Source organism: Balearica regulorum, chromosome 1 (assembly GCF_011004875.1).
Source record: "Balearica regulorum gibbericeps isolate bBalReg1 chromosome 1, bBalReg1.pri, whole genome shotgun sequence".
Taxonomy (NCBI): Eukaryota; Metazoa; Chordata; class Aves; order Gruiformes; family Gruidae; genus Balearica; species Balearica regulorum.
This window is the reverse complement of record NC_046184.1, coordinates 146,575,259-146,589,207: the sequence shown is the minus strand read 5'-3', so window position 1 is coordinate 146,589,207 and position 13,949 is coordinate 146,575,259. Positions and strand designations below refer to the sequence as shown.

General features: G+C 44.1%; 1 protein-coding gene across 1 annotated transcript in view; it reads left to right on the top strand.

Annotated features, from left to right (window-relative positions):
* LOC104636596 (CRACD-like protein) overlaps positions 1-13,313 on the top strand; it is a 111,704-nt gene extending 98,391 nt beyond the window's left edge. Inside the window, exons 25-27 of the mRNA XM_075762715.1 lie at positions 8,313-8,512; positions 10,238-10,373; positions 11,195-13,313. Of these exons, the coding sequence (XP_075618830.1) occupies positions 8,313-8,512; positions 10,238-10,373; positions 11,195-11,340 (482 nt within the window). The 3' untranslated portion in view covers positions 11,341-13,313. The remainder of the gene's footprint in view (positions 1-8,312; positions 8,513-10,237; positions 10,374-11,194) is intronic.
* Positions 13,314-13,949: the final 636 nt, after the last annotated feature.

The following is a 13,949-nucleotide window of genomic DNA, read 5'->3' as shown; positions in this document are numbered from 1 at the left end:
CCTCTGATTGCGCTGGCACCACACCAGCCTTGGTGGGGGGATTTGCATAGTGACCCCAGAAGCGATGCCCCTCTCCAAGGTGTAGGAGAGCCACGGGACGCAATGAGGGCTTAACAGGGCAATACCCCTGCCCAAATGTCATTTTAAGCTCTTTGAAACATTTGCCTCAGCCCAGTGAGTTGGGAGCATGTCTTTGCAACAGCAAGCAGCAGAAATCTGACAAGCGTGATCGGCAGGGCCCTTTGTGGATTACATGGCTTGCCAGCCATCTCTGGCCTCATGATCTGCTGGGACACTCGCTTCTTTTTACTTCATCCGCCCTTAATGCTGGCACCCAGCCCTCTCCTAGTCCTTGAGTTCAGCAGCCCTTTTGAAGAGCTGTAGTCACCGTCAGGAGATGCTTTATGCTGTCAGGGAATTTATTCCCCCTGCGTGTTAGGAAATCCCTGCACTGAGCAAGAAGACAAGCGTGAAATGGTGATGTAGGGGGGGTGCAGTTCCCTTCTCATGTACAGTCATCTTGAAAAAGTCAGTTTGCCATGTCACGGGATGAGCAGGAGCAATTTGGTTCGTTCAGTTGAATTTTTAGCTTTTCAGCACTCCTAGTACCAAAGGCACAGGAGGGCTGGTGGGATGCTGGCTTACCACCCCAGGCGCAAGCAGCACTCCTGCTCTCCAGAGTTTTCTGGGGAACTAGCGAGGGATAGCTTGGCCTCTGTCAGGCTGCAAGGTGGTTCTTTAATGGCTGCGTGGAATTAGTCACCCCACGAGGAGCAATTTTTAAGTTTCTGGAGCTGAAGGCACAGCTCTGCAAGAATTAAAAGGTTAAGCTGTGTTGTTTGGGGTTGATACGCTTTGCTATAAATCCTGTAAAGGGCAGAAACAATTAACATATGCTAGCAAGAGCAAAACCGTAAGCAATACCTATGTGAATGTGTGTATTAGGATATATAAAAATCAGTGACTGAAGAGCTGTAGCAGGGACACATGCACTAACAGAGAAGGGAGCTTGGGGAGGGACAGTGAACATAATGGTGAATTAAATTGGTGTGTATTGTCTGGCAAATACAGGCTCTGAAATGACAAGAAAAATGTTTCTCTCTACATAAAAAAGACATTGCTTTAGTGCTGTCCTGGCTACAGCTGAAAAGAAAGCTGTATTTTTTTATTTTTTTTTTTCAAAAGAAGTTGCTTTTTCGGTTGTGTCAGGCTATTTTGCAATATGGCTGTTTTCCAGCAGCGAAATAGACTTTGATGCAAACGTAGCGGTTTCTTGTGTAAAAAAGAGTCTCCCGGCATCGGTGGTATAGATCCAATCAAAAGTCAAATACCTTGCAGAGCAGCTTAGAGAAGAAAATGTCAGAAATACATTTAGCCAAATCTTTTAGAATGGCTTTGTCTGAAATTAAGGACTTGGGTGCGTACACTGACACAAATGCATGCAGCGCTTTAATAAACAAAGGGAAATATGTAGGCCAGGATATACTAAATGCCATATGCATTTGTAAAAACCTTCTTAAAATAACTGGTGTTTTATAAATGAGCAAAGATACAACAGTGTGGAATTAAATATGCAGGCATAAGCAGTGTTATAAAACAATGACACTGTTGTATACAGGGGGTGTTATCTCCCTGTGTAAAGCTGTTTGGATTAGTTTTGAGTATGTTTACTTTTAAAATACGCAGGGAATCCACAAGTTGGCTTTGCTTGCTCTTAGAGGTATGACTTTCAATATTCTCTGACCTTTTGCCTGCATGGATGTATGTAAAGAGCAACCACTCTTTGCAGTCCTTGCAGGCATAAGATGTTAATTTTCAAGTATGAGATTTAAATGTTATAAAGAGCCTCTGCTATATTTTGTGTGCACAGAGGCTTTTAGATTTAAAGAAAATGGGTACAATATCTGAGGCCATCTCAAAAAAAAAAAAAAAAAATCAATCCCTGAATCTCAGGGTAATGTTTAAATATGTCTTTGCTGTGGTTAGCCGTATAAGCAGCATACACACCCCCAGATACGCTCGGATACACTGAGTATATCTGTCTGTCAATAGACAGAAATAGGTATGTATTTCTCTTTCACTTTCTATGTGTGTGTATAAACCAATGCACAATAACAAGTCAATCAAAGATCTCCTTTTGTACGTAAAGATTAATGTTTTATCTTCATCTTATTGTTCACACAACCAGTCTGACACACATTAAAGAATAATATCCAACTATCAATGAGAAGTGTACACATTCATTTCCACAATATTTAGGCAGAAGAAATTTCATCTATAAGATCAGAGCAATTAGAGCATTAGTCTCTGACAAAAAATTTTTTTAAAAGCTGCTTTAGTAAGATAGTGAGGGAAACAGATACCTGCATTTAATGAGGCTGCAAGCAGGGGAATTTCCCCCCTTAGGGACCACTGAGGCAGCCGGTCCTGCCGCTGTCAGACCCAGCAGAGAGGAGCTCAGGTGATTCTGACCTGTGGGGAGGAATTGAGAAGGCAGCCGTGGTTCACTTGGCTTCAGGGCGTACCTTCCATGGTTACTCTGGAAGCTGCAGAAGTGATGAAGACCACAGACAGAACGGCTGGTGTCGCGACTGTCCATGTGTCTTTGGTGGCGGTGGGAAAGAGGAGAAGAGAGGGGCTTCGGCTGCCTCTGGGTGGGGTTTCGTGTGGCAGCAGATGACCTCAGCAGCCTACATTAAATACTAGTTTTAATATACGGTTGACATTATGCACAGAGCGGCTTGACAAGTCCTGACCTGGTATCTTCCCATTGTCGGTGACTTATCCTGAGGGGAGGAAGGGGCTCGCTCATCTTTCAGAAAGCCTCAGGCCAAGTCAGCTCCAAGGAAACCAGGGAAAGATGCAATCATGAGGTTAAGATGGAGTGAACGAGAGACAAATCGCTGCCAGCAATATCCTTTATTAGCTTATGAAGTTATTAAGTAACGAGTTGAATAGCATATTGTTTAAAATAACATGTTGTAATAAGAACTGAAGAATATGATTCAGATTTTAGTTTTATTCAGAAAATCTCCCCAACACGGAAGCAAGAGCCTCAGCCCTGCTTCACCCGAGGAGAAGTGAAACTCAGGGCATTTGTGGCAGCTGTGGCCTGTCAAACTCACACAGCTTCTGACGGAGGATGCTGCTGCTTGCATTTCATACTATGTTGTCTCCCTAAAAGTGGCATTTACCAGCTGGGAACTGTTGTGCAAGCTGCTGTGGATGTGACGTGCGGCAGAAGCAGGAGTTAGATTGTGCTTTTGAGTACTTTTGGTTCCACTCTGGCTATCTATCTGGTTCCTTAAACGCTGCGCTTTAGCCACGTGGTAAACCATAAAAGTGCGTGGACTACCTCATGACAGGATGAAATAAGACAGGGAGGGCTTGTTCAAGGTGATCAGACAGTCACTGAACCGAGGAAGATGTGCAAGCAGCACTTCTTTTGCAAACAGTCACTTCCTGAGAAAGCTTTTGGCCTCTTGGTGCCCCTCAGGGTACCAAGCACTTGATAGGAGAGTCTCAGATCACCTTAAGCTGCCAAATCTCTTCACTGTACTATCATCTCCTGGATTACTTCACCACCTTTCATCCTTCTGGCTGGAACAACAGCGCACATATATTGCCAAGAAACCTTCTCTAGTTGGAGGTGGGAGGATGTAAAGGACCTCTGGGCAATGGGAGAGATAATAAATAGTGAATATGCCTGTTCTATACCTTACAGTAATTCTGGCTGACAGATGAGGTAGCAAATCCTGCATGAGTTGCACCTATTTTGTTTTGCTGAAGAGAAGGCATTTCCCTGCCTTGCCTGCCTGGCTTTCTGCAGCAAAGTCTCTCACAGGGCCAAGGGCAGAACATAATTGCTTAAAGAAACAAGCAAGCCCCTCCCGAAAGCAGATCAGCTCTCGATCTGCTGTAGGTGATACTACTCTGCTGTCCTAAGTCAGGCTCATACAGATACATATAAAATCTTCAAGATGATGATAAAGAGCTTTTGTTCCCTACTATCACAGAGACATTCTGATACTATCTCTTATGGGATGACACTTGGCTGTAATTTGGCTGCCTTCTAATTGGCATGACTAGGATGTCTGGCGTCTCATCAGGGAGAATCGTCTGAAGAGCAAAAGTGCTTGATGCCTTCGTTAGAGTATCATCTGCCTTATGAAAAAGGATGTTATAATAGCAGCCTCATCACTGTGGGACTGGGGACCCTGTTGTGCTAGGCAGTGCACATCGAAATAGCAGAAAGATGAATCGTAAGTCCATGAGGATGACAGAGAAACAGGAGCACAGGTAGCAATAACACCATTACCTGTAGCGCAGTAAATAAAGCCTGGCCATAGCAGTCATTTTGTCGGTATTGATTGTGTGGTGGGAGCAGAGAAGGAACGACGTGCAGTTCAGTTGGTGTTTACAGGAAGCTCCTGTGGTGTGACAGGGAAAATGGGACAAAACACAAAGGGTGATTTGGAATCACAGAGACTAAGAGGTACATCACTGGCAGCATCAAGGCAGAAGCCAGGTTCCTAGTTCATCGGAAAGTTGGTGGGTGGATTGAAAAGACCTTCAGGGTAAAGACGGTGGTTTTGAGCACCAAGACATTACAGACAGGAAGGGACAGAAGGTGGTGGAAAAGGATGCATCTGGTGGTGTGCCTGCAGCTGTACAGTCAGAGAAAAAGCCCAGTCTTCTCTGGGCTGAGAACAGGCCTGTACATGGTGGGGAAGGAATATGTTCAAGGGGATGGAGCTACAGGATGAGTCCAGCAAGGCACAGGGAGGTTTCAATGGGGAAACATCTTCATAATATTGAGCGTAACTGTTGGATGGGTATTCATCACAAGATGCTAGGAAAATTAGTTCACTAATTTGGATAGAAGGTAACTAAAGTGAAAAGCTACTTTAGGTACTCAGTGAGGGATCTTCGGTTCTGAGGAACACTAGACATCATCGTCACCTTCAGCAGTGGCAGTCGATCTGTGTACCACAGTAGCGCTTTGGGAACTGATGAAGTGTGGCACCTGGTTTTACTGGGCACTCTACTCATAGGTCCTGCCCCAATTGCTCACGACCTAAAATGGTGCAGATGGGTGCAGATGGATTCAAGGGCATGGCCTACAAGCAAAGGAGGGAATGTGATGGCAGATGCATTAGCAGACATCACATCAATTCAACTGTGTGGGTTTACTTGTGAAGATCCTAATGAAGTTTGTCCTAAAATACTCAGAGAAGATGGGCTAGCAGTCCTTGAGCTGCTAGTGGTTATCTTGGCAAACTGTGGAAGATAAGGGAAGGCTCCAGAAGGTGGCACATCTTGAAAAGGGAGGTGAGATGGTGAAGAGAGAGAGGGAGAAAGGGTGCTATATATACCACTTAACTTCATATGAAATACTGAAAGGAATAATGGAGCTATTTCTAAATGTCTGCAAGATAACACAGATATAAATTCTAACCAACATGGCTTGGTCAAGAGCAGTCAAATCAAGCTGTAACTGGTATCATAGGGCGTTCCTATAAATATCATGACATGCCTATAAGTACAGTCTTGGTGAAGCTATTCACTGGGTTGATGCAAAACTACCGAGTGTGCCAACTCATGATTCACTGTCATAGTAGATGGTGACGGTCTTAGGTCTGACACTGTTCAGCGTATTTAAGGGCATGGGTGACAGAACTAAGTGTGTGCTTATTACATTGGCAAGTTTTACCAAGCTGGAAAGCCTGTGGGCACGCTGGAGGACAGTAATAGAAATCAGGGTTATCTTGGGAAAGTGGAAACATAGTTTGAAAAGAATATTTTCATTACAGACAAGTAGAAAGTTCTGTTATGTGTGCAAAAATAACGCAATGCACAGATACAAATGGGGTGTGGAAGAAAGGAAGTAACACGATCCGGAGCTCACAAACTAAATACAAAACAGGAATAACATAATTCTGCAAGCATGGTATTTTGAAGATTTTGACCAAATTAGGACAATTCCTACAAAAGGAAGAGTGATCTAGAGAATATGACTAATCATGAAGGTTAAAAAAATGGGGAAAACATGGTCTGAGTCTTCAAATGCATAAAAGGCTGCCACAAGGAGGCTATGAGTAATCTGCTCGTGTCCATAGTGGATAGGAGAAGTTAATGATTTAAATTAGAGCAAGAAAGATTTAACTTACCCAATAGGGAAAAAATCGAGGAGAAAAAAGAGCCCGGCCATATGATAGGTTGTCTAGGAAGACTCTGACATCTGTCCCATCTTTGGAGGGTTTTAAGAACAGGTTAGATACATATTTGTCAGCAAACAGTTTATGTGAAATTGATCTTGCAACTGATCTTGCCTTGCAGCTGAAGGATAGACCACGTGACATCTTGAGATCTCTCCCAGCCTTATTGTCTATCATCCTGTAAAATGAGACAAAAATGAAGCGAGGGTAGCTAGTGAAAGAAGGGAAGAAGATTATAGGAGGAACAGCTGTTGGCATGGAAAGATGGGGCGTGGGTGGGATGCAGAGAGTTGGAGTAACTTGCTGTGCAAGAGGGAGGGAAGTTCCTTCAGCGTTCGGGGGTCCTGCTTTAGCTGTCCTGCATTTGCATAGCTGGACTCTCTGGCTTGTTTCTTTCAGAGGTTTCCCTGCGAGATCACACTAGGTGAACGTAAAGCGAAATGCAGGCATCAGCTGGCAAAGCATCTTGCTTTGGCCTTAAAGCAAAACGTGCGTTTTCTCTTTTTGTGGTTTTTCGCTGACATAGGCTTTACAATGTTTTCTTGCTTAAATAACTACTCTGTCTCTGGTGAGGTACAGCAGTGACTTGAGAAAATCCCTGAGCAAAGAAAGTTCGTGGGGTTTCGTAATGTGTCTGAGTTTGCAGACTCCAGCTCTTGGGAAAGCATCATCCCTTTCATCTCCCATGCATTCATGAGGCATCTCAAACATGCCTTCAGAGACATTTGCCTGCTTTCCTGATCGGGGCCACGTTCCTCTAAACGTCCTGTGGCTGGGTGACCCGGCTCTACAGCAGCACAGCAGCAGAGCCCCGAGGGACTCTGGGGCAGTAATCCTTCCTGGCTGGGTCTGCCTCCTCCCAGGTCCCTGAACAAGACACTGACTAGGTAACAAACTTTTCCTAAGGGCGGGATCATGCATGATGTGAGGATGAGAAGCTTAACTTCTGCTCTGAAATAGCCTTCTGTAAATTTGGGTATGTGAGTGGCCAGAAATGGACGGGAAAGGTTAAATCGTCTTTCCTTATGGCTCTAACATGACTCTAAGGGTGTTAGTACTGTCCTTGTTCCTCTTTTAAACCATGCAGAGGCTCCACATTAGTTGGAAAAGTGAATTTTGGGTGCAGTGTGAGCCAATGAAGAAGCGGAGAACCTGGGGGCTGGAGCCAACAGAGGAGCTGAGGCAACTTCTCTTGATCCAGTTCTGCTCAGCGTATAGACAGGATTTCCCTTCACAGAATATTTGAATAGAGGGTATTTCACTTCCCCATACCTCTGGATACTGCTCATCCTTGGGTAGCAGTTGTGAGGATGACAGGGTAGCATTTTTTACCCTTTACTCTAGGAAGGGCTTTTTTTTTTTTCTCTTGTTTCACCGAAATCTCAGTTCTGGTAGAGCACGATGAAAATGACTGGCCCCAGTGTAGAACACGGTCAGCATCAGCAGGGATAAGTCAAAGTAAACCTTGCGTCAGAAGACGGTGAATTAACCGTCTGGTTTTAGCAGTATTTCTGTGTGATCAGACGGCACAGACCGTTGTGCTCGGTCACCCACAGCACCTGCAGGCACCAAGGGGCTGCGCGAGGGAGGCCGCTCCTAAAGGGGTGGAAGGAAGGCAGGAACCAGACTAAGGCATCGGCTGCTGCTGCGCCGGCATGGGAAGAGTGGGAGCCGAGGGCACCCGCAGCGGGGAGGGGGTTGCCTTTGCCACACCACGGTCCAGCTGTGTCCAGCTTTCAATCAGCTGCTGTTTGTCTTTAAGAGGCCACAAAGCAGATGGGAAGAGGGGGCAGAAGGGGAGACATTGGAAAATAGGTAGATTAATGAAGCTTGATTCATGTTTCTGCATCTCCCTCACATGAGGGCAGTGACATTGCGACTGTAGCTGAACAAAGATGCCAAGTGATTTTCACCAGTGGAACAGTAACTTAAAACGGTGAGCACAGGAAGATTGCTCTCCGGAGACCAAACTAAACAGAATTGCTGTTTACCCAGGCTGGTCACACATCCTGGGACCAATCAGCGTATTGAGCAAGTGCGAGCTAATTACAACTCTCTTTCAAACAACCATGTATATAAATAATCTGTCAACAGAGAGAAGCGTGCCTTCCCCCGTGCCTGCTGGAGACTCTGGAAGAGATCCCAACAGTCCCGCACAGCCAGCCTGGATTTCCATAGCGAGACAGAAGCAGAGGAGCATGCAGCAGGAACAGGAACTCGACGGAGAAAAACTCGTGGCTCTGGATGTTAAGTCAGATACAGAGAAACAGAATAAAGAGAAGGAACAAATGGAGGTACTTACAGTACAAATTTGTGATGCTTTTGTATCACCTTCCTGTAGTATTCTTTGGATCCACTGCTATATTACTGTAATGCTGTGATGATTACAGATACTTAATGAGTATAATCATAAGTTAACAAATCCACTGCTTTTGGAAATGTGTTACAGATTCAGAGTTCTCTGATTGTTCAGGTAAGTAATTTTACATCTCCAAGAAATCCTGGAACTATGCGAGGTGTGTAAAATTTCTTGGGTGCCCAATACACCCTTACCAGATCTAATGTGTGCATTGTGTGCTAAAATACCCAAAATGAGGTGCTAAATTGTACCATCTCAGATCTCTCTCAATACAGAGGGAATACTTTAACTATCCTTCTAAGCACAGCATATCATTGAACCTCCTATACCTCATGACTGATTTAACGCTGAATGAACAGCTTGGTCCCAGAAGCTCCTAGGTAACAATTTTTAGAGCCTTGAGAAGTGAAATAGGATAAAAATAACATTTGCACTTGCAGAAAGTGCCAAGATATAAATTCTGGTTCTCTGTATATGGATAACTTGGACGCCCATGTGGTGCCATGGAATATGGGCTGATGCTTCCTCTTCAAAGATCCCATGCAAAAGAGGGTGATACCTGTAGCAAATGATTTTCCCAGATGACAAAACCGTGCTAGCAGAAGCGCTTGGCAATTATCCAGAATACTAACGAGGCTTCCCTGGTACTGGGGTAGCTCAGGGAGGCAGCAGCGTGCGAGTGCTGCCTGCATCGCCTCCTGCACAGTAAGAACCCTGCTCTGATGCAGGAGCGTGTGTCCCCTATACCAGTATAGCATTCCCAGTGCAAATGGCCTACTTTCTTGCTTCAGATGGCACTGTTAGAAACCCAGATAGCTGTATTATATCCTGGAATAAGAGAAGATGTCTAGATGATGAAAAATAGCAGTAGTTAGATTAACAAGAAATAATACCTAATAAAAGGTCTAGGCAAGATTATGAACTGCAACATTGTCGTAGCACTCAAAACACCAAGGGTTTAAATGATCCCAAAATACAGTTTCTGTGTCAGAATAGGAAACTCCAGATTTTAGCTGGCAATGTTCCCTAAAATTCATGCCATGCATTTTCTTTCCCTATATCAGCAAACAGAAACATGCCAAGCTGCTCCTGACTGCAGTGCGTGAGGCTTGGTGCCACTGTCCTACTCCCACTTTCTCTTTCTCCCGCATGGCAGCAGGCACTATCACTTCAGGGTAGTTTTTGATACTGGCAAGAAAATCCATGGGAGGATGTGTTTGATTTCTTTTTTATGGAAAATCCATTTGCCATCAGCCCTCCAAAAATACAGTGCCCTAGCCCACAAAATTTGGGAGGTGGAAGGAAAACATGAGAGAACAAGGCTGTTTCCAAATCCTGTCTACGTTAGCAGAGGTGTGCTAAGGGCTTGGAATACTTTTTGCATTGAAGACTGTAATAACCTACTCACAGATACCATTATGAATGAGATACAGAGGCATAGTTTTAATTTGTAAAGTTGAGTATCATGGGTGCTAAAGTGAAACTGCTGGAGCTTTCTGAATAGGTATAAGCTCAAGTGAGAGATTTGGGACCAATGTGTGATGAGTGTGCATGGTCTTTGGAGCGTGACAGACACCACGTCCACTCCCTGTGCTCCTGTTCTTCCAAACTGGTCTCATTCTCTCTGCGCTACCTGGATTTTATCCCTCTCTGTGCCTAGGGGTCAGTGAAGCAGCAATGGAGCAAACCTTCACACTTGGCACCTAAAACCCCTTCTGAAGAACACAGGAAAGAGACAAAGTCTGAAGTGAAGGAGCCGCTGCTGAGAACCAATTCACTGTCACATTATGTCCCTGGTAGGAAATTAAATGCTTAAAACGTAGGCTGTTATCTCACAACCTTGCCAGAAGAAATCCTGCTTGAGTGTGCTGGAAAAGGAGTAGGAGCTAGATCCTAATCTCTTCCCCAGCCCCACATCAGCAAGGGCAAACTGTCTTCTCTGCACTCATGTCTGTGGGTTTATTTGGTGGCATCTTCCTTTTACCACTCTGATTACACAGCAGACAAAACTCGTGTTGAAAGAAATGTGAATCAGGAGCACTAGGCCGTTTCACAGGACGGGGTCCCAAATGCACTATCCCAGTGTAAAAAGTAAAATGCATACAAAATTATTTTCAATAGTGTCCAATTTTAATGTGGTTTCCTCAGCAAGCTGGAATGACGTGATCACAAACCGTCTGCCCATCAGTCCTCCCGCAATAACTTCGAATCTGTATTTGGTCTATTCAAACTTGAAAGAAGGGCAGAGAGTTAGAAGGTAATAAAATTCCTGTGACTTGGGGGCTGGGTAAAGGAGGAATTCACAAATTAATGCTCTTGCTGATGAAAAGACTCTCCTTTCTTTGGCCTGCGTGTTAACACAGGGCACGGCAAGGAATCCAGGTCATCGTGTTGGTTTTGATAAATTTAGGGACCAAAAGATATTACTGATGGGAAAAAAATAATTCTTTCAGCATAGAATGGTTATTGGCTCAGTACTGTATTGCAGAAGAAGCTTCCATGTGAAATGTAAATATTTTCCACCTTAGGGGAAAGCACGGGAAGTTTTTAATGAAAGAGCTACGCTGTCTAGCTGTACAGCAAGTGAACATAAAATATCCACGTGTTTTATTCACAGTTGCTCCATCCCCAGCACTGGTGGATAAAGAGGAAATAAGCCACTTTAAGAAAGTCAGTAGTGCTGCTCCGGATCAGCCATCGTGGATGGAACTGGCCAAAAAGAAATCGCAAGCCTGGAGTGATATGCCACAGTTTATAAAATAGAATGATGCAAATAAATAGCATCTTTCATAATTAAGTCAACTACTTACCTGAACTTCTACAGATCAGCTAATCACAGTGAAGAATCTCTTGATACAGGAGAAGGGTTTTATTATAGAGCTGTGGAGAGTGTGCAATAGGTGCAGTCAAAAAGTTTACCTTCAACTTCGTAGCAATCATGATTGCAGTGGCAATGGATTACTTAAATTATGCTAAGGACATACTTACACTTTGGAAAAAGTTTTGCCTACATATTTCCTGCGTTTTCTGCGTTTAATGACGTTTGCATCAAAACAGAATCTTTGCTAAACTTTGCTGAACTTCCGTTGTTGCTGGAAACTTCTATTTGTTATGGTTTCTCTGTTTACATTTATAAATTGTGCACTAACATCCTGATTCGGTTCATGTGTTTCACTGGAATCGCCCGACACTCTCTCTCTCACAGCTGTTTGGACCACGGAGGTATTCAGGAGTAGCTGCTAGCAAGTACTCCATTAAAATGTGTTGCTTGAGCTGCGCGTTTGCCTCGCTGAGCCAAGTGGTCCAGTTTCTGGCCTTAGATTACATTTCGCGAGGCACAAATATGCACATTTATGTGTGACCATGAATAAAAATTCCTCAGCTCCTTCTGTGAGCTACCTTGGTTGCACAGTGTTTGCAAGCAGGCGAGCGGTAAGGAAACTGAACTGCAGTTGGAAGCTCATCAATGCATTCACACTTACTTTTCCTACCTGAATTTATCTGGTTGCAACTGGTTTTCCTTTATGTGAAATCATCATTCTCAATTAGGAGGAGAGTATTAGCATTAATGGACAATATGAATTTAGTTAAAAAATAAGAACTGAAAAGCCTTCAGCTAGAGTCCAAACTGAAATGCTGGGAAAAACTGTGAGCTTCATTGCAGTGTCAGCTTTGCATATCACCCCCTACATAATCTTAATTATTCTCATTAAAAAAACCAGCAACGTATAGCATCTCTGTTCTTTACTACCTTTATATAAAATTCTCATGCTCATCAGCCTGAGCCTCCCGCACCAGTTTGGGACTCCCACTCATGAAGTCTCCTAGGCTCTTCACCTTCACCTGTTTAACAAGACTGACAAGAGAAATCGTTGCTGCTGATTGACAAAAGTCACTCTGAATGTATTTTAAGACCTCCCTGTGAGTTAAAGCAGCAAACAGCAAACCCCGTTAGGGAATTTCTTTGAAAATAAATGCCCCACCGGTAAGGCAAGCATTTCACTTTGTATATGTATGTGTGAAGTACTACCTTAGCACTGCACTCCCTAGGTTTGGTTACGTTTATATCTGCGGGTTTGTTTTTCTCATAGCATTAACGCTCTTTTTGGAAAAATGTAGGGAGATTTTAGGAAGCCCAGGATTTCCTGACACCTGCAGTTGCAGTTTTGAAATCTTGTCTGCTCTAAGGAGTTGAAGAGGAAACTCCCTCGGTAATGACAATTGCATTTTGTAACAACTAAAGAAACAGGACACTGGAACAAGTGAATATCCAAGGCACTGATAGGGGTTCTCAGACAGGTTGTCTTTCATCCTCAAAAACAGGAGGAAACCCAAGTTTTATATTATGTGTCAAAGCCTTTGGATAAAGCTAATCAGCCTGCGTGGCTACTGAAATCAACCCGCGTGGCTACTGAAATCAGCCCGCGTGGCTGCTGCAGGCCTGATGCAGTCGCTGCACGGACCCGCTCCAGCCCATCGCAGTGGCTGTCAGTGGTCCCGACTCAAACGCGTTTCTGCCAGTTGGCCCAGGGTTTTCTCCTTTTTGCAGGTCACAAAAGGCAGCGTGGACTTACCTGCTGAAATCGGAAGTGGCCAGACAGCCCTCCGTTAGACAGATCCGCAACAGAAATAGCAACTGAATTACAGGACACGCAACCTTGGGGTCAATTGCCCGAAGGTTGGTTGAGTTTCACGTTGCTCCCTCATGAGCAAGCATGCGTAGTTCTTCATCTCAAGTGATTTTTTTGGGGGTATTCAAATCGTACTCGAGGACCTACAGTAGAAATAGGTACAGTTTTCCGATATAAGAAAAATCATCTCTCTCCCTCCAAAACATCCGTTCTGTAATAAATAACTCATTAGCATAATTTTAAGATATGCTATTACTTTTTGTAGCAATCTTGAAAAAAAACCAAAAGAGTTTCTTTATTAAAGGAATATAATATATAAAAAAAGACCAAATTTGCATTCTCTAATTATTGCCACCCCATGCAAAGAGCACAGTGTTTTCAGGAAATGTAGTTAAAGGTACAGTTTGTCTCCTTGCAATTCTCTCCCTGTTTAAAATGATTAAAACGGTGTTGAATCATGACCAAGTTCCTGGAGCATGACCTGTGCAGCTGTGTGGGGAAGAGTACAAATCTCGTGGACTATCTCCTGTTTTCATAGACGGATGCTCAGGAATAACAGAGACAAAAGGTGGAGGTATCATGGCAAGCGCTGCTCGGTCTCAAGGAGAACAAGCCCCGTGTCCCCCCCCCCTTGCAGACATGTCAAGGAGAGGAGGTGAGGGTGGGCAGCTCTTCACAGAGTGCAGCCCTACTCCTCCTGCAGCATTTGGGATCTGAATTTGGGAGCATGCTGAGGTGAGC